General features: G+C 38.1%; 1 protein-coding gene across 2 annotated transcripts in view; it reads right to left on the reverse strand.

Moving 5' to 3' along the window:
• Positions 1-1,456: 1,456 nt before the first annotated feature.
• LOC126335205 (uncharacterized) overlaps positions 1,457-21,088 on the reverse strand; it is a 285,284-nt gene continuing 265,652 nt past the window's right edge. The window contains exons 5-7 of one of the 2 annotated variants that reach the window (XM_049998217.1): positions 20,766-20,863; positions 14,545-14,710; positions 1,457-2,898 (exon numbers count right to left, since the gene is read on the reverse strand). In XM_049998217.1, the coding sequence (XP_049854174.1) occupies positions 2,792-2,898; positions 14,545-14,710; positions 20,766-20,863 (371 nt within the window). In that variant the 3' untranslated portion in view covers positions 1,457-2,791. Of the gene's footprint in view, positions 2,899-14,544; positions 14,711-17,191; positions 17,358-20,765; positions 20,864-21,088 lie in introns of both variants that reach the window. The other variant, XM_049998216.1, reaches the window with a different exon arrangement.

Raw genomic sequence — 21,088 nt, forward strand, 5'->3', positions numbered from 1 at the left:
ATGGTGGCAACCATTTGTGAGTGTAAGTACTGATAGAAATATAAAAGTAGCTCGACTGACAAGCAGTCAACTGACGTTATCAGCATGTCTCACTGAAAATTTATGTAGACCAAGAACAAAGTAAGTGTATCCATAATGGCCAACAACTAACTCTATGGAAACTGAGTGAAGAGTAGAAAACTTCATATGGCAATACCTCCACATAATGGTATGATCATCTCTGTGAGCAATGTTTGTCCTAGATGAAAGTCATGTAAGTTGACTCTCTACAAAGTATTATATGAAGAACAGGTTAAGTGCCTGGAATAAATTATTGCTGGCAGTTGGTCATAACTACACAGTTATGACTCTGAAATAAAACTAGAACTCAACACTGCAGAGTGGAAATACCTGGTTCTTGAACGCTTGAAACGGAATATGACATTATTTTTCCACTGAAGGTGCTCATCGTGACATTATTCTAATCAAATAATTTATCAGAATCACTCCTCTCTTGTGCTACCATTATAGTAATTTATATCAAATGCATGTCCAGTGGCATTTTCAAGAATCAACTACAACTTTGTCGGATTGAACAGCAACTTCAATATGATACTGTATGGTCCCTTGTTGTGAATCAGATTAATTATCTGCAAAAAATCATTGTAACATATTTGAATCACCTTGTTTATATTCCATATCTCATTTCCAGTATTTTTATATTTATATATTCATCTTACTTAGGATATTAGTGACAAGAAACGTATGATATTTGATCTCAAGTGTGCAATGTGGCACAAGCTTCTACTAGGCCTATCCTCCATTGTCCTTTGCTCTGTTTCCATTCTCTTTTCTACCTGTAGCTTTTTGCTTTCTGCTTCCTTATCATCTCTTCCCTCTTGTTATATTTTTAAATTGTGTTTCATTAAATCTTTCTTATTTTTTAAGACTCTTTCCCCTATCTTGCCTGTCATTTCACTTGGTTGGCTTTTTATTCATTTTCATACTGAACAGAGAATTGCTATTGTTTTAACATGTGCCTGAGAGTTGAAATCTTCCTATTCTTGTGCTCTGCTTCCTCTTCCTCTGGGCACCATTGCTCCATCTACTTCTTCCAATCTTCAATGTTGATTTTTTTCTGCCGTAAAGGAGCTGATACATTTGCACAGATCATCTTAATTTTTTAAACTTTTTGGCAAACTTGTATGTAAAAACTCCATATCCATCTCAGTTCCATCAAACACTCCACAAATATACCGTTCAGCGTTTCTTCATTAGAAATAACATATTTTCTACATATTATTCATTGAACTTTGTATGCTTCTTCATTTATTGCAGTTTTCTCACAATGGAACAATCATACCACCTATTTTCATCTTATAATTGATTTGATATTTACCAAAATTAATGATAAAAATTAAGAGAAAAAGAAAAGGATGAGAATTGAGGATTCAAACAAGAAAGGAAACACACTGAATACTAGGTAAAAAAATTACTTTTATTGGGTTTATACATAAAATATGATACAATCTTTGTAGAAAATTGAGGCTTCAATGCCTGAAATATATCTCACAACATAAAAAAGAAACTCTTGTTAATGCACTGCAGTAATTTAATAATATACATCCATCTAAAGGTCTGCTGCTACCTAAACATCAAGCACACAACATAGATGATGATGTGAATTCACAGTTTCTTGTAACTTAAACATTAAGTAAATAAATATTCTTGAAAAAAAAAATCACATATTTTCTTTCTAGAATTTCTCCTTTCGGCATTTTCTGTTTTGAGCTCTCTGATGTTATACATACTAACAAAAACAAAAATGATTTAATAATATTAACCCACAAATTCTATTCTGGAACTTCTACAACTTCAATTTAATTCATATATCACACTTATTTTATGGAATTTCGTCATGAATTTTAACAGCAAGCAGTTGCTTTTGTCTCTCTCTCACACACACACAGTCTGTGGAAGCACAAATCATCATTCATGTTCACTGACAAGAAATATTTTCACCTCCTCTTTGGTAAATTGCAGACCAGTTTGATTTTTTAATTATTTGTTCATGTGTCTAACTCCTGCCACAGAAGCACATCTGTCCAAACAGTATTACTACTACTATGTTCACAAGACAGCAAATTTCATACTTTTTTTTACCATTATTTCAATATTCAGTTCATATGCAATGTGACTATTCATACACAAAGACAAGCACCATGTATACAGACAGGTGCATGATTATGTATCTGGTCACTACGTATAAAACACGCACACACACACACACACACACACACACACACACACACACAAACACACACATTCCCATCCTCACTCACAACTTAATACATATCAGCACAAAAGCAATGACAGCGGATAGAAGAACTATATGGTGAACAGAGTATACAGTATTTCACCATATAATATTCCATCATAAATTATAACAGTTCTATGACAAAGCACCTTCGAGATATTTATGTGGATAAAAAATTAATATGCACTCTCCCTTAGTGTCCACTTACACATTCCATGCACAGGATCATACAGTCGTATGGATGTAGTAGGCTTTTGTTGTGAGGGAAGGCTAGGCACTTGTTCAGTCAGTTCAGAATCTAATGTCCAGAAAAACCAAAATTACATAATTTTTGAATCTTTTTGTTTGACTGAAATTTATTATGAGCATTGGTCCTTCAGCAGAGAAAAAACCATATCTGCAAACATTTGGACCAGTTGAAGAAATATGTTGTTTTCAACACATTAACAGTGCAGCTGGTCATAAATAACATCCTATTTCTTGTGCAGGCTGCACTTAATAGTTGTATGGCCCATACTGAGAACCATGATAGTATGGCCCAGGGTATGCCGAAGGGGCTGGGTATCCTGTGGCATAAGCATACTGCTGTTTCTGTGGGTACACTGAAAAAGAGAAACAGATGATTCAAAATAGGAAAGGTTAGAAGTTCTACAAGTTTATAAATAATGCCATTTTCATAATTTCTGGAATAAATTTCTACAGCGTAAGAAATTCATATAAAAATGATTAACGCTGTTGTCCCCTATAAATATTTGGGTTTGCTGTTTAAAAATATTATTTAAATGTATTTCTTAACATTGAAAATCTCATGTTAAAACATTTGATGTAATGTTGCTGTAGCATATTGAAGAACTCTTGTTTAATGAAATTATCTACCATCAGGAAAATCTTCTGTCACTGTGTAGCCTCTTGATAAAGTAGGTTATCCATTATCTCAAGTAATCATTAGTCAAAGACAATGAAGCAAAGTGGATGTGGGTGTGGTTAGGGCCTCCTGTCAGGTAGACCGGTCATCCGGTACACCTCTTTTTAGCTGATGCCACTCCAGCAACTTATGTGTCAATAGGAATGAAATGACAATGAAGACAACGCAACATCCAGTCCCCGAATGGAGAAAAATCTCTGTCCCAGGCAGGAATCTAACCCCAGTCCCTTGCATGGCATTTTGCTACACTTACTTGGCTTTGGAGGTGGACTGTGGTGCCACAAAGTGCATGCACCAGACTGAAATGCATGATATCTGGTGAGAACTACTTTACGTGCATAAACTAATCATGCAAATATAAGATACTCCATATTGTTTCATTATTTGCAGCATCAACAGGTGACCTGGTGGCTACTGCACTATGATTTAGGCCTGTGGTTGACTTTTTAGGTTTGTATCAGGTGGAATAGATGAAAGAAGAAAGTAGGCAATAAGGGGAGGGAAAGAGGGAAGAGGATAGGGTGGCTGATGGCTAGGAAGAGGATATAAGAAAGAAGGGGTAGGAATGTGTTTCATGAACTCACTTTGTTGTAGGCAGGAGGATATGCATGTGGCACACGATTAAATGAAGGAGTAGATGGGTGGGGGGAGGGAGGGGGGAGAAAAGGGAATGAGGGAGATTTTAGAGACGAAAGGTTGAGAGTAGATTAATCGGATGGAGTGGGACGTGGGGCTACACGGATCAGTATGCAACAGTAGCTAAAGGATATGATGTAATTCCCAACTCTGTAATTCAAAAAGCTGGTAATGAGAGGGAGTTTCCAGAAGGCAAAGTCTACTGAAGTTTAGCATATAGTGCTTAGCACATTTTCTGTCACTGGATGGTCACACTAGCCCTTGATCCCAGTTTACTGGCAGCCATTCTTTCAGGTGGACAGCTAATTGATAGTTATGTCCACCAGATTGAGCTCAATGGTGCCACTTCCTCCCAGCTGTCAGCTACCCTATGTGCCTGTCAAAGGCTCAATGCTGCAACTAAAAGGTGAGTACTTCCCTGTACAATTTACATATTTTTATTCAACCCAAGACTTTCTAGTTGTCTGTATGTGCTGGATTTGTATTACAAACACTGACTCAGAGTCATTGTCAGATAATGAACTGTTCTATGGCTTTGAAGATCATGGACTTCTAGTCACTACAGGCCAAGGATTCAATTCTGACACTGACTTATCATGTGATGAAGACAGTAATTCTTCACATGTCACACCTGCTCAACAGTCTGTGCCAGGAGGAGATTCATCAGATGTTTCAATTCATGGTGCTAACTTCATTTCAAATGCAATAGAGATCAATGTTTATGATGGCTTATGTGGTCCGGACCACTGTGAGTAGTTCGAGGCTATGTATATTGAAAATTAGGTCTCTGTTGAAAAATGATTCGTGGGACATTCTAGACAGGCTTACAAAAGAAAGAGTAATTGACTGTAGGGCTGTTTTGAGGAATAAACATAGAATTGATGGATTCTTGCTGAGAAGGAAAGCAGAATAGTTGCATGAGGATTCGACCAACAGCCTGGAGTTGACTTTGTGAAAAATTCTCTCTAGTTGCAAGAACTGGTCATTTAGACTATTCAAGGCTTTATCAGTCAAATTTGACTTGCGTGTCTCGCAACTGGATATCACCACTGAAATTTCTCAGTGGGCCAACTGACACATAACTACCCGTGGAACTGCTGGATTTGCTGGTCAAATTTTTACAAAAGATGAAAGATGTGGAGAAAGTTAAGCTTGTTGTCACGAAGGCAAGTGAGATGCTCCAAACATTTAAGTATGGTGGTAAACTGTGTAAGTTTAAAAAAGCCATTTATGAGCTGCATCAAGCTGGTTGACAGTGGTATGACAAATTGAATGCAACCTTAAAATCAGTTGGATTGCATCCTACAAGTTCAGATCCATGTATCTTTGTAGACAGTGTAGGAAAATGTCCAGTCTTCCTACTCATTTAAGTAGATGATAATAGAACTGCTTCAGCTGACACAGAAAGGGCAAAAGAAATCAAGTGTGAGTTGCCTGACATATTTGATGCCACAGATCTTGGTGCCATAAGGCGCTTGCTGTGCATCAATGGAAATCAAAGTGGCTGCATCAAAAAAGGTTTTGACGAATTCAAAATGAATGAGTGCAAGCAAGTAAGGACTCCATTGGCAACTGGGAGCAAGTTGGATGCAACAGCTATGAATGCAGAAGATGGTATTCATTATCCATTTAGAGAACTGGTTGGAGGGTTGATGTTGAGCACCATCGGTACTCGACTAGTCATATGCTTTGCAGTCAGTTAGCTAAGCCAGTGGAGCAACAGCTATACAATAACAGCCATACTTCTCTTCACTAGACAGTGGCTAAGTGAATCCTTAAATACCTCAAAGAACCCATAAACAAGAAACTGACCAACATGAAAGGATAAGCATCTTTGGCTTTGCAGATGCCGACTGGGGAAGTTTCAATGGTGAGAGGAAGTCATATACTACCTACAATCTCATATTATCCAGCTCAGCAATCTTCTGACGTTCAAGCAAGCAGGGAATTATTCCTGTTCCATCACATGAAGCTGAGCACATGAGCCTCACCGAAGCAGCAAAGGAATTGATTCACCTGTCAGCTTTCATGAAGGAGTTGTACTTAGGAAATCTGTCATACATCACCCTGTTCAGTGACAATCAGTCAACTGGAAATTTAGGACATAATCAAGTTTTTCACTCAATGGCAAAGCACATTCATATAAAACATCATTTCGTATGTTGGGCTCTACAAGAGTGTCCACTGAAACTAGAACATCTGCCTCCATCACCAAAGTATGAGAAATTTGTTGAAGGACTGGGACCTGAACCCTGAAACAATAAACTTAAGTCTCAATTCTTAATTTACAAGGTCCTGCTGAAAACTAAAGCATCTGAATTTTTTGGGTGAAAACATTTAAAGCTTTTTAAATACAGTGAACATTATTAACATTATACATCTTTATTATTCATGTCTATGTATTTATTTCTCAACATAGTCACCCTGACGACAAACACATTTCTCCCAACGAGAGATGAGTCTGTTGATGATGTCACTGTACAATGTCTGACTTTGCTGGTTGAGCCAAAAGCTCACCTTTGCTTGCATCACTTCATTGCTATCAAAGTGAAGTCCTCAAAGATGTTCTTTAAGATCTGGGAACAGATGAAAATCGGATGAGGTGAAGTCGTGACTTTATGAATGATGATCTGTAACAGTGCACCCAAAGTGTTGGATTGTTGCAGATGAAGTGTTGCAGCACTCATGTGTGGTCTGGGATTGTCATGCTGAAGGAGAGTGTGCTACAAGTGTGGACAAGCTCTTGGAATTTGAAACTCAATTACAGCACACTATTTCTCGTGCACCAACATAGTTACATTACATACTGCCATACTATAATTTGGAGCTCTCTAGTGAGAGAGGACTGTGAATATGTAGACATGAAGAACAAAGATGTTGAATTTTAATAACAAATGCTTTAGATTTTTCACGTAAAAAATTTGGAGGCATTATTTTTCAGAGTGCCCCCATGTAACTGTCTATAAAAATTGGAGTCAGTTGTTAGTAGTTCTGTTATTCTCCGTGCAGCGAGTTATGAATAAAGTTATTCTGTAATTGGGTGTCACACCTGTATTGTGAAACCACACCCCAACAAGTTGTGAGAACTATTTAGATAGTATTTCCAAGTGATACACTGAGTGAGAGATCCCTTTAAAAGTGGATAAATGCAAGATAATGTCCACAAACGAGTGAAAGAACCTGGTAGTATTTGATTGCAACATTAATACTTAACTTCTGGAGCCTGTCACATCATGCAAATAAATGATGGTAATACTATGAAGCAATATGGAGAGAAACCAGTTCATGAAATCATTATTAGGGAATGTGATGATTCTGGGAAAGAGCCTTGAATCTGTTAAGGAGATCATACATAAGATTGAGGTGTTAATCAGTTGGGTTTTCAAAGAAAATGTTGACAGGAATCCAGCAGAATTCATGCTGATGCCTCATCTTTGGTGATGATCTGTTTCTACTTCACAGAAGTCCACGTAAGTTTGTTTGGACTCAAAGCCGCTGTGATCAACGAATCTTCCATCTATTGACATATGAATCTTGTGACCTCATGATACCCATGTAAGACCGCCTTTCGAATAGTCAGAATAGGCAACAAAAATCCCATCTTTGGTTTTACAATCAAAGTTTACTTTGTTTGATGATTTGTCCATGATGACAAGCTTTGGTCCAAATGTACAAAGGTGAAATAGAGCAGGTCTTCTCTTCAGTCACTTGTCATATGGAGTTCCATTAGCCAGTCCTTTATTTAAGCAACAATTTTGAATGTAGTTGGCTGTGTTGATAGCTCTGGCCCAAAACAATGGCAGTAGTACTGATTTAAGCAGCATACAATAAGTTACTGTAACCAAGGAACAGTTCAGTGACACCATTCTGTTGCAGTGTGTATGGAGCCATTTGATGACACTGTATTTTTGCCATTCTGAGGAAGGAGTCCATTCTTTCACTCCTTAATGTTGTCTGACTACAAGGATTTAATTTTATACCTAGTGTGATTTTCAACTAGGTTCTGAATTCAATGAATTTGTCAACAACTTCTCCTTTCTGACAAAAGACACAGACTTGTAACTATCTGCTGAAGTTGTCTATAAAGGTTATAAAAAAATCTTGCACCACTTTGAGATGTTTCTCTCACCGGTCCACAGACATTAAAGTGGATTAACTCCAGAAGCTTGTTTTTTAGTTCACTTATCATTTGGTGAAGGCAGTGGATATGAATTTTCTTTTAGGACACATAGTGCATCTAGTGAAATTGACAGCACTGAATTTCAGACCTGTCACATACTTATTTTCGAGCATTTGGGTCATATCTCATGATTTAAAGTGACCTAATCAAGCATGCCAGATTTCCAAATCAAATTTTCATTACTTTCAGCTGAGCAACGACACACACCTTAGGACAATTTTCTTCTAATTAGAACATGTTAACAACCAAGTTTGCAATCACTTTACCTTTACCATTAGTATCTTTTATAACTGTAAGAGTTTTCTCAAATGTCACTATGTGGTTGTTGTCCTCAACCTTTGCCATAGAAATTAAGATTGGTTCCAAGTTTTGGCAAGTACAAAGTGGTTTTTCAGCATTCTGGAGTTGGCACCACTGGCTGTGTTTGCGATTTGTGTCTCACCTCCAACTGTCTTTTGCAAAGCACTTTTGTCTATACACATTAAATTCTCTTGCACTTTTGTCACATGTGTGAACACTTTCAAATTGTTGGACATGTGTGATGTGTAACCACTGTCTAAGCACCCAAAACTTTTGGACTCACAAATCTTGGGGCAGGTTCATTCATAGAGAAACAGCAATGACCTTTGTTGACATTGTCTGCAACTTGGCCACCTAGTTTCTTTTTGAAAAAGCACTCGTCTCCTTTTTGTCCCTTCTTGACACACAGCTGTATTTGTATGCTGATTCTTCCCTTTTTTGTTTTTGATTTGATTTCTTTCTGATTTGTCACTGTCACTCACAGAACGTTTTGGGTTGTTCACAACTGCATTGAACGCTGCCAAGATACCGTACAGAAGATACCGTCGCCATTCCAAACAGACAGTATACAAGACCATCGAGAACATTGAATTCGCTACAACAGCTGGAGACAAGAAGAATCATATTCCAGTCAAGTCAGTCGCTGCTCAAGTGTTGCTGGACGGCCCTGCTGTTTTCGTCAGTTGCAGACTTAATTTTAGTTTAGATATTAATGATTCATTCGGACACGGTAATGGATGGTTTACTGTAGCAATTGTACGTGGAGGTACAGGAGTACCTAGTGTTGTTGGACTTGAAAGTTTTGTTGACAGAGGCACTGAGTCCGCCGGCGGCGCGCTGCCAAGATTGCGTAAGATGTTCAGTGGGTTGCGTCAGCCGCCTTTGTGGCGTGACATGATGTTGCATCCTTGAGCCCCCCGGTTCTAGATGTACGCTCCCCAGTTCTCAGCTACGCTACAGATCAGTTTGCATAAAATCAATTTATTTATGAAAATAAACAGTACAATCACCAACAAACTTTACATATTCACATACACCTTTTCCTTTCACCCAAATAAATACAGATTCATTTACAGATATTTTCCTCCTGTTACGAGTATATAAAGACAAAGAAGAGGGCGAGACATACGCTGATATACCAAAGTCCTTATTAGCTAGTTCTGAAATATGGTAGGTGCAAAATCCGATAATGTCTCTGTCAACAAAACTTTCAAGTCCAGCAACACTAGGTACTCCTGTACCTCCACGTACAATTGCTACAGTAAACCATCCATTACCATGTCCGAATGAATCATTAATATCTAAACTAAAATTAAGTCTGCAACTGACGAAAACAGCAGGGCCGTCCAGCAACACTTGAGCAGCGACTGACTTGACTGGAATACGATTCTTCTTGTCTCCAGCTGTTGTAGCGAATTCGATATTCTCGATGGTCTTGTATACTGTCTGTTTGGAACGGTGACGGTATCTTCTGTACGGCATCTTGGCACCCATTGTTCGAGGAGGTACAGGTGTACCAAATGTTCCTGGACTTGAAAGTTTTGTGGACAGAGACATTATTGCTTTTCGCACCTATCATATTTCTGTGAATATGTAAAGTTTGTTGGTGATTGTACTGTATATTTCCATAAATAAATTTTTTATTTGCAAACTGATCTGTAGCGTAGCTGAGAACCGGGAACGTACATCTAGAACCGGGGGGCTCAAGGAGGCAACAGCATCTCACGCCACAAAGGCGGATGATGCAACCCGCCGACCTGCTTACGCAATCTTGGCAGCGCGCCTGGCTGGCGCACAGCGGACGCGAGCACCTAGTGAGGCTAGTGCTCGCGTCCGGGATAACGCTCCGCCAGCAGGCAGAAATATTCTAAGTGAAAGGAAAAGGTGTATGTGAATATGTAAAGTTTGTTGGTGATTGTACTGTTTATTTTCATAAATAAATTGATTTTATGCAAACTGATCTGTAGCGTAGCTGAGAACCGGGGAGCGTACATCTAGAACCGGGGGGCTCAAGGATGCAACAGCATGTCATGCCACAAAGGCGGTTGACGCAACCCACTGAACATCTTACGCAATCTTGGCAGCGCGCCGCCGGCAGACTCAGCGCACAGCAATTTAATGAACATCTGTTGCACTCATACTTTCACTGTCTTTCTGAATCCTTGCTTCGTTTTCTTCCTTGATTTTCACTTTCAGCATCTCAACATCTTGTAGACTGTCACAGGATTCAAAAGCACATCTAAAATTTTTGCAGCTATCTGGGAGACTGTAGAGCAACATTGTTGACAACAGATTACTGTATATGTTGATATCCATTTCTTGTAACTTGACCACAGCATCGAAGAATTCGATAACATGTTGTGCCATGTCATCAGGAGGTTGCATTTTATGAAGCATGAGGTGTTTGACCAGCACTGCTTTGCGAGCAGGTCCTTTGGATGCATAGACAGATTCAATCCATACTGACTTGGTGTAGTGCAGTTATTTACTTGCTTCAGCTCAGTGGGGTTGATAGATAAAATCAAATCTGCTATTACTTTTCTGTCTGCTACTATCCTTACTTTGTATGCATTTTCTGCAACACAGAGCACTTCACCTTCACCAATCATTGCAGGTTGTGGTGTGTCTCTAGATAGCTCATCCAAGTATTGTTTTTACTGTGTAGTGCTTTGATTTGCACTCTCCAATTATCAAGTGACAGCAATTATAGCCAAACACTGTGTGTAACAGTCATTTGCACCATATTTGTTATGTTATCAAACTTATTTCTCTAGTTTTCAGCTTATGAATTTAAGCTTTCACTTAATGATAAAATGTTGCTTTTCCCGATTGTGTAACCCGGGCCAATAACCTTGGGGGATGTGGTTTGACAATACAGACATGACATAATTATGGAACAACTTTATTTGTAATTCACTGCATGGAGAACAACACAGAACTATTAACAACAGACCCAAAAACATAATGCATAGCGACATCTGATGGTACAATTTGAACCAAACTTCAACATAACTGTCTAGCAATGATACTTTCCTGTAGACAACAGCAACCCCATTGACAATCTGAGTTTGCTGCCAGCTCTTTATGATAAATAATTTGCGTGTACCAAGAATTTGGAAGGGGCATTCAATGAATAATTGGTTTTAGTCTGAATTGTGATAAACATATTATTCCCCACATTTATGTTTACAAAACTCTATTTTTTACCATAATCTGGGTTCAGTGTGATGGTCTTACACCACCTCACTGGGAGGGCATGTATGCCCTCATGGTACCACCCTAGTGGTCAACATTGGAGCTAACATCTTGCTGCACAATAACGTCTCCACCATCCACCTACTGCTTCCCATGGAGCGCATACCTCACTGGTCCAAACAGATGGTAGGCAGAAGGTGTGTAGGTGGTGAGGACCCCATCAGGCACACATCTTTGGATACCCCAAATGGTGGACAAGTGTGTCAGCACTACCAACAGAGACGTCCAGTTGTGTAGTGAGGTGTTTGATTGTGATCCCTTGACTGCCTCGAATGAGAGTGTCTGCTCATTCTAACATTGCAGGAATCACACCTGTGTATGGTTGGCTGCACACATTAAATCAGACAGGTTGGCATGACCTTGTTGCAGTGATGACAGACACCTCATCTGATGACTTATTACGCATCTGTTCGCTGCCATATCTCTGTAGACATTCTGCAAGCACCTATGAATATTTGCAGTGCTATAATTTTCTGTAAAAAGAAACTCAATAACAGCACTCTGCTTGGAACACACCTCTGTTACAGACACCATTTTGAAGACTACACATAGTGCTGCTACCTACTGGCACTTGCATGAAGCTATATGGGCTGAAGTGATCATATTCCACGATGTCCAACAAAAAATTCTGCATTCATCCAACTGAAACTAACCTAGAGAAACAATTTGTTGCATAAATTGTCAAAATGCCCCCCACAGCAATCCTATTACACTTCCTTGGGACACATAAGATGTGACCTTTTTTCTATGTAACATTCATTTCCCATCTTCTGTATTGGGTTCTAAAGCCAAAACCTCATCAAACCAATCACATATTTAATAAGATATGACGTACCATTGCATTTTCACCATCTTTTGACAATGTGGTAAAGTATCAAACGCTTGTCAGAAATCTAGGAAGATGGAATCTACCTGTAATCAGTCAAATACACTGGAAAATTTACCTGCTCTATTACCAAAAATCATGTTCTTAACTTAGTAGGCTGCAGCTATTCTCCATTGGTTTGTAGTTCCCATTCTTTAAGCACCATATTGTATTTCGGTACATACACTCTGCAAACCATAGTCAATACACACACTCTGCAAACTGTAGTACAGTGCATGGTGAAAAGTATTTTGTACCAGTATTATTTATGCTCTGTTCTATACCATTATTTATGGAGTCAGGAAAGACAACTGAATGTCTGCATCTAATATTTGCAGAACACTGTTAGTGGAAAAAGTGAGCCGATTACTACCCAAGTGATGCTCCTGAACCCTTGAGTCCTTGAAAGAAGTTCCTCAAGAAACATTATTATGTTTGAGCTTAGGGTACTCAGGACCCTGAGTAATATTATGACCTATTTGTCAACAGGACATTCATAAACATCTACAACCATTCTCTGCAAACCACTGTGAAATGTGTGGCAGAGGGTACTACACTGCACCACTTTAAACCCAAAGATTTTATCTTACTACCAGGAGCAATATGTGTGCTTTCTAGTTATGTGAAACCATTTGCTATGCAACATATCCTTGATACAAATGGACAACAAAAAGTGTAAATTCTAATAGAAATTCAGCTGGGGCCCGGTATACTGACAACTTTAAGTAGTTTCAATTGTTTTTATGGTAGTTCTTTCATACCATACACATTCCTGAATTTGCTCAGCAGTCAAATATAATGGAATGCTATGTGTTACTGCATTTTTAAATGCAGAATTCAATTTCTTGGGTTGTCTGGTATCATATGTTTTGACACTAGATTGATCCATATCCATAAGACAAGATGGAGGGCCTTGGCCTACTTATTGAATTTATATAAAAACTAGAACTTCTTAGCTCTTTTATGAGCAATTACCACTTAGATATCAAATAAACTGTAAACTATTGTTGGTAACTTATCACTATTTATACCCTAATTATATTCTGATAGCCAGTACCCCCTTTGATGCAGATTAGATTTGCAGCAACTGCACTAGCATTCTGTGAAATCTAAGACCTCATTGACTTCTTTGCTCTGATTCATGGGATGACTGATTAGGCTTTAATAAACTGACTGTCAAATCCAACACTTTGATTAAATTTGAATCTTATTCTCAGTTTATTAGTTTGCCTTGTGCCCTTATCTCAATATATCCTTAACAGCCTCAACCAGATACATGAATCATGATCAAGGTTTTAACTGAAGCATACCCTGCCATGTGACAATCAGTTTATTAAGATCTTAACAACCATCCCATATCTCATAGTGCAAAATCGAAAGGAGCTACATGCTTCACAAACTTTCAGTGTAGTTATTAGATAGCAAAACTAACACTCACACAACCTTATAGAAATCAGTGCATGAGGATGGAAGTGTCAGTTCAAACTGGATATTCAATGATGTACTTTGTATCATTAACATTAAGAAACTCAAAAATTACTGTCATTATTATTAAACTAAAAAATTACTGTCTTCATTATTACTGCTACTGCTACTTTGATTTGAACTCTATTTATCTTTTCCTAGTGTCTTATAAACAAGCATTAGAAATTTATTCTTACTCTGACTGAAGAATCTACTCTGCTCTTCTACATGTACCTTTTGACCCCTGTTTTGGCTTTATTGCCCTCCCTTTTTCCTTCCTTATAACTTCTTGCCCATTTTTTATCTTCAGCTATTGTAGGTGCAAGCTTGCTTCAAAATAATTCAAACAATACAACTTTTACATTTAATGATTTGTGATTATCCTTTTCTCCAATCAGGTCAGCTATGCTAAACTATGTCGATATGAGAGAATATTTATCCAACTATGCCAATTTAAGATATTCAAATAATTACTGTGAGCACTTTAGAATGCAAAAGCCATGCAAATCTGTTGACCGTGTACTCAATTTTACTTAAATGAAATCTATTACAGTTGCTGCTTTATTAATTAATTATCCATGATTATTAATATCTATCACAGCTCTAGTTAAATGAAAGCTTACCAGGCATTAAATACTGCATGTTCATTGCTTCCTCCTTTTCTCGCTCACCTCTCAAACAAATGGCAGCAGCTGAGAATAATATGGCTGAAACCAGGGCCCAGCCAACACCGATCCAAGCAAGAATATATGACCAGTCATATGATATATGTGAGTTATCCCTCAGCACCTGTTTCAAGCATTAAATAAAGCAGTTATTGCCTGTTAGTAGCAAAATGTTAAGCTGTTGGAGATGTGTTTGTTTAGTATAGCTGAAACCAGAAGATCTGAAACCTCAGTCCCTTACAAAAAAACCTTATGGCAGTACTATCACCTGTACCACAGTAATGCATGTTATTTGCTTTGTATATTAACCTCAGGCTATGTGGTTAAAGAAAAATAAAAGCACGTGACATAATTACTACTTGCAGCTAATTGCTGAGTCATTACACTTGTGGAGATCAATGAGAGGAAAAAAAGAAGTTGATTGGATCTCTGTATAAATCAAAAAGTGTTTCTGGAAAACAGAAACAATAATGGACAGTCTTGCATCAAAATGATCAAAACGGTTGCACATGTCATTTACCCATTTACTGAATTTTTGTTGTGGGTCAAAGCCTACTGCAAGCCTTTTGACTTGACACTATCTTAGCTGCTTGTTTGTCAATGGTGTCGCAATTCTCTGTTTGGCATCACAAGAGTAAATAGAATCACTTCTAGACTTATTCCCTACATTCCTTGGAAATACTACTGCCCTTCTTGCCTTAAATTCCTATACAAATTCAAACACAACTTTAAAGGATGATGAATATTGCACTGTACAGCATTAGTTAGCAAAGAACAGTTAGCACCTTAATTGGGTACTTTGGTGACTGCTTCTCTTTACAGATACAATGTTCCACCCCCTAAGTGCAAAATTGTATGAATGTTATAAGCCTACAAATATTTGATTGTCTTTGATATAAACAACTTCCACTTTATATCAACAACTTAAACTCAGAGATACTGTTGATTGTCAGTATCAAAGCACATACTTCAACACAGCCCATGTATAGAACTAAACTATACATTCAAAACCATTTGCCCCTCTTCTCTGCATTGCTTATGCCATGGTGTAACTGATGCTCCAACAGTATTCACCATACTGTATTCTTTGTGGTACGCATATCATGCACAAGTTCAGGGGTACCTACTGATGAATCTTCTTCCAAACGATCCAATACCCACTCCTCAAATGCTACTGGGCAAACAATTCTTCACCAAGATTCTTCTCAGTCCTCTGTAGCTTGAATGACCTAGCTTCTCACAGGTTTCTATCAACATGGACAAATTCTCTCCAATTACAACAAAGCCTCCTGGATTTTTTTCTGTTTACTGTTAAGGCTTCCTGAATAATACATCCTCCTCCAACATATCTTATAGGCATGTCTGGAAACTCCTGTAATTAGTAATGCACCATCTTTAACTCCATCTGAACAGGACTGACTTGAGGCCCAACGGTACCGAATGTTCAGTGTGTCATTCTCAGCCCACAGGCATCACTGGATGCAGATATGGAGGGGCATGTGGTTAACACACCACTCTCCCAGCCATTGTGAGTTTTCATGACTGGAGCCACTACATCCCAATCGTAGCTCCTCAATTGGCTTCACAAGGGCTGAGTGCACCCTTCTTGTCAACAGTGTTCGCTGACTGGACATACAAGCACTAGTCAAGCCCAACAGCACTTAACTTTGGTGTCCTGATGGGAACCAGTGTTACCACTGCAGCAAGGCCACTAGCACCTTTCACAAAGAGCTGTGGACTATAAACAGTTGTAAACTCCACCATGGACACATCCCATGTGTTTCTATATTATTGTTCAAGGTAGTGCCACCAGGATCAATGTGGCAGGCAGCTGTTGTGAAACATAAGCAGTTTACAAGCAGCTACCCAATGTGCACTGCTCAGTCAATAACTCATACCACACTCAAAATACTCAGATTTGGATCCTCCAGTACCTCCATCCTAGTGTATTTAGTTCATACCTGTTACTTTTAATTCACAAACTGTATCTCTGACACCGAGTTTTGCAAGGAATTATTAGTGTGTTGGCTACTGTTATTAGCAATTGATTCATTTCTTACCTAACTTTCTACAGTACCGTAAAGTAAGATTAAATCATAACACTTTTGAAGTTATATGTTAGTTTTATTCTCCCTGTTTTAAGGATGTCTCAAATATTGACAAACAGTAACTGCATAACAGTTCTTCCATCCTAGTGTATTTAGTTCATACCTGTTACTTTTAATTCTCAATTCTGAAGAAAATAAAGATTATCAATGGTGTCAACGACAATACTTTCAACATTCACTATCACATTTATAGTTTGCTGCCAGGACAACTATTTCAACAAGAAAATAGTAAATATCATTTTCTGTTTCAGTAATTTTCTAACTAAACTTGTCCTATACCAATCATCAACTTCTTTTCTCTCTCAGAGCATGATCTTCACTAAGTGCTCCTCTTTAATCCTAGTCAAGGTTCCTCTCTTTTCCGTAGAAGGTAGAAGGGAACTGCAGATGGGAAACAATAACCACTCACTATTTCATTGTGAGATGTTTCACTAAATGCTGAAGCTTATCTAAAAAATACAAGGGACTGGGTTTACAGATGCCTCAAGCAGCTATACCTGGCATGATGTACTGCACATTCTTCACTTTTTCTGCCTCTTTCTCATTACGTAGGCAGACAGCAGCGCTGAGGAATAATGAAGATGAAACAAGGGAGAATCCAACACTGATCCACGCCATGATGTACGACCAGTCATAGGAGATGGTCGTCTCTGCTTGTAGTGCCTAGTACAAAATATTTCTTTAACATATTTTGTTTTAGAAATTATAACTTGTAAGCAAGAACCAAAAAGATTGCTGCACACCTAAATAAAAGTTAAACTGCCATTAATTGTGGCACATAAATAAGGAAAAATAATACAACAGTTTAATTCTTGCACAAAAGTAACATCGGCAATCAGCCACCGTTAGTAATGCAGTTTATTGTGAACACATAGTGTCATTATGAATTTGAAATGGATAGATTCATCATTATATTTTTCTTCATGTTCAAAATTTAAATTACACTATGTGATCAAAAGTATCCGGCCACATGGCTGAAAATGACTTACAAGAACATGGTGCCCCCATCGGTAATGCTGGAATTCAATATGGTTTTGGCCCACCCTAAGCCTTGATAACAGCTTCCACTCTCACAGACATATGTTCAATCAGGTGCTAGAAGGTTTCTTGGGGAATGGCAGCCCATTCCTCACAGAGTGCTGCACTGAGGAGAGGTATCGATGTCAGTTGGTAAGGCCTGGCACGAAGTCAGCAATCACAAACATCCCAAAGGTATTCTATAGAACTCAGTTCAGGACTCTGTGCAGGCCATTCCATTACAGGGATGTTATTGTCATGTAATCACTCCGCCACAGGCCGTGCATTATGAACAGATGCTCAATCGTGTTGAAAGATGCAATCGCCACCCCAGAATTGCTCTTCAGTAGCGGGAAGCAAGAAGGCGCTTAAAAGATCAATGTAGGCCTGTACTGTGATAGTGCCACACAAAACAACAAGGGGCACAAGCCTTCCACACCATACCACCACCACCTCCACATTTTACTCTTGGCACTACACACGCTGCAGATGATGTACGCCAGGCATTCGCCATACCCACACCCTGCCATCGGATTGCCACATTCTGTACTGTGATTCGTCACTCCACATAATGTTTTTTCACTGTTCAATCATCCAATGTTTGCACTCCTTACACCAAGCGAGGCATCGTTTGACATTTACCAGTGTGGCGTGTGCTTACGAGCAGCCGCTCGACCATGAAATCCCAGTTTTCTCACCTCCCGCCTAACTGTCACAGTACTTGTTGTGGATCCTGATGCACTTTGTAATTCCTATGTGATGGTCTGGATGGATGTCTGGCTATTACATATTACAACCCTCTTCAACTGTCAGCGGTCTCTGTCAACAGATGAGGTTGGCCTGTACGCTTTAGTGCTGTAAGTGTCCCTTCACATTTCCACTTCACTACCACATTGGAAACAGTGGACCTAGGGATGTTTAGGAGTGTGGAAATCTTTGCGTACAGATGTATGACACAAGTGATATCCAATCACCTGACCATGTTCAAAGTCCATGAGTTCTGTGGAGTGCCCCATTCTGCTCTCTCACAATGACTAATGACTACTGAGGTCGCTAATATGGAGTACCTTGCGGTAGGTGGCATCAAAATGCACCTAATATGAAAAATATATGTTTTTGGGGGTGCCCGGATACTTTTGATCACATAGTGTAGCTAATGCTAAACACGAGATGTTGGCTGTTTCTCACTGTGATGAAAGTTTCTTGAGGTAGTGTGGTAGTGTTACCACTGAAAATCTTGCATGATTTTATGCCATTTTTAACTGTTTTCAAACAATACATATTTGACAGTTTATTATTATTATTTTTCACTTATGAGCCCATTTTTGTCCTTTCAGAATAAACTCTCTTAATTTCATCAGACCACAGTGTTCCAATCCATTTTCTAATTTCCCTCTGACTAACTTTCCAAGCAAGTATCTTTTGCCTGAATCTTTTCCTATCTGTAACATCTGCCTGAGTTTAATATACAAGATACAGCACTTTTCTATAGAATGTTGCTTACTGTTCTGTGAAATACAAACTCCTTCAAAAAGTCAACACTATCACAAAATGGTGTAGGATTTTTGATGGCACCATCATCCTACCAAACTTTCAGCACAGCAAAATACAGCCAACATCTTGCATTTAGCATACACTATTTTAAATACTAAGCATCTGATGCTGAATCTGTCATTTCAAAACCTATTCTTAATAAATACCATTATTAACAATGACTGCTTGCTCTTTTTACTTTTGTGTAATAATGAAGAATTTACCTGTATGTTTGTAAAGCCATGGTCACAACATGTAAGTTTTCACGTAAATATACAATCAATTACAACTTAATAACTCAGAGCACTTGTGATACAACATAGAAATAAATATTTGTTAACTCCACTGCACAAAAAGGATTACATCAAGGATGATAATATAACAGATGTGATATAACAGGAAATATGCACAGTTAAAGACTTTACAGGTCTAGCACAAAAGAAATAAAAACCTCTACTCAGCTCAGGTTCAAAGCTGGAGATGTAGTACAGTAGGACACTGTACTTTCCCACACTGTACATTGTTTTCATTATGGGATGGTTAACAAGTTTAAAAGTGTCTGGCTAAAACCCCAGAGATGTGGAGTTTCATCTCAGGTTGCTTTTGAAATTTCCTCTAACAGTTAGTTTTTAATAATATTTTGTGTATGAGAAATTTGCGCAGCTGAATTTAGTCTGGAAACGACATTTATTTCTTTGTTCTCCTAGCAAGTGAGATCATTCACAGGTTACAGTAGGCAAGAGTATACTACTTCTAAAAGGTATCATATAATCTGACAGACAATCTGAATAGCACTGTCAGATTGTCTGGTAAACACAAGAAAATTTCAATAGCACTCTACAGTATAGAGCACCATTTGTGGTATGTTACTGGTCTCAATCACATTAATTAAAAGACACAGGACAAAATTTGCAGAGCAATGTGAGTGAAATTAATACTGGTTTACTGCAAGAATTATAGGAAAATGCTATGTAAATTGAAATCTTAGGTACTGAATGCAAAAACTATTTTGACTTATTCAGTTGCGTACAATGTGCCTATCTATATTCTTAAAGTTAATGATTAGAGATTTTCTACAAATATCTATGCACATCTTAATCTAAAAATGCCTTTGAACTCATATTTCATAATTTTTCTCTGCCTCATGTACATTTTTCTCTATCGTTACTGATTCAGATGTATTACTTTATGCCAATTTTCTCTTTAAAATTATGCATGCTGAAACAATGTTAGGAATGCAGGGACTCACATTATTAATCATCTATAAACATGTATTATTGATTTTTACATATTCCGTATGCAAAACGAGAAAATTAATATTATTGTCTTCCAGAAAAATTAGAACCTGCCAGACCACATACAATACTTCAGCTTTTGGAAACAAGCTACGTAACTGTGACTGTACAGCAGTTTTATTAAGACTTAAATATTTTCATTCATTTGGGTTTTTCAAACTAACATCAACTATTTTCCTAGCATTTGAATTTATGTGTTAATAAATGCAACATCTAAAATGCTTACGGGGTTCCACTGCCGATAGAACTCCTCACCAACAATCTTCTCTTTCTCGTAATATTCAACTCCGTGCCAGAGTCCCATACCTCCTGCACTCAGGAGACCTGCAGCAAGAAAACAAATGCAAGTACTGTATTATTATTTTCAGTATCTGATAAATGTGTTTTTTCCTGTGAATTAAATGTACAAAATACACAGGGGTTTTAAAACAGCAGTCCTTTGTTTTAGAAACATATCAGCAAATTGTTATTATTACTCAGCAGTTTTAATCTTGTCTGTTGCACCCTACGGCTTGTTTCTTTCCCACTGTGTTCCTTCACAACCACGTT

Source organism: Schistocerca gregaria, chromosome 2 (genome assembly GCF_023897955.1).
Source record: "Schistocerca gregaria isolate iqSchGreg1 chromosome 2, iqSchGreg1.2, whole genome shotgun sequence".
NCBI lineage: Eukaryota > Metazoa > Arthropoda > Insecta > Orthoptera > Acrididae > Schistocerca > Schistocerca gregaria.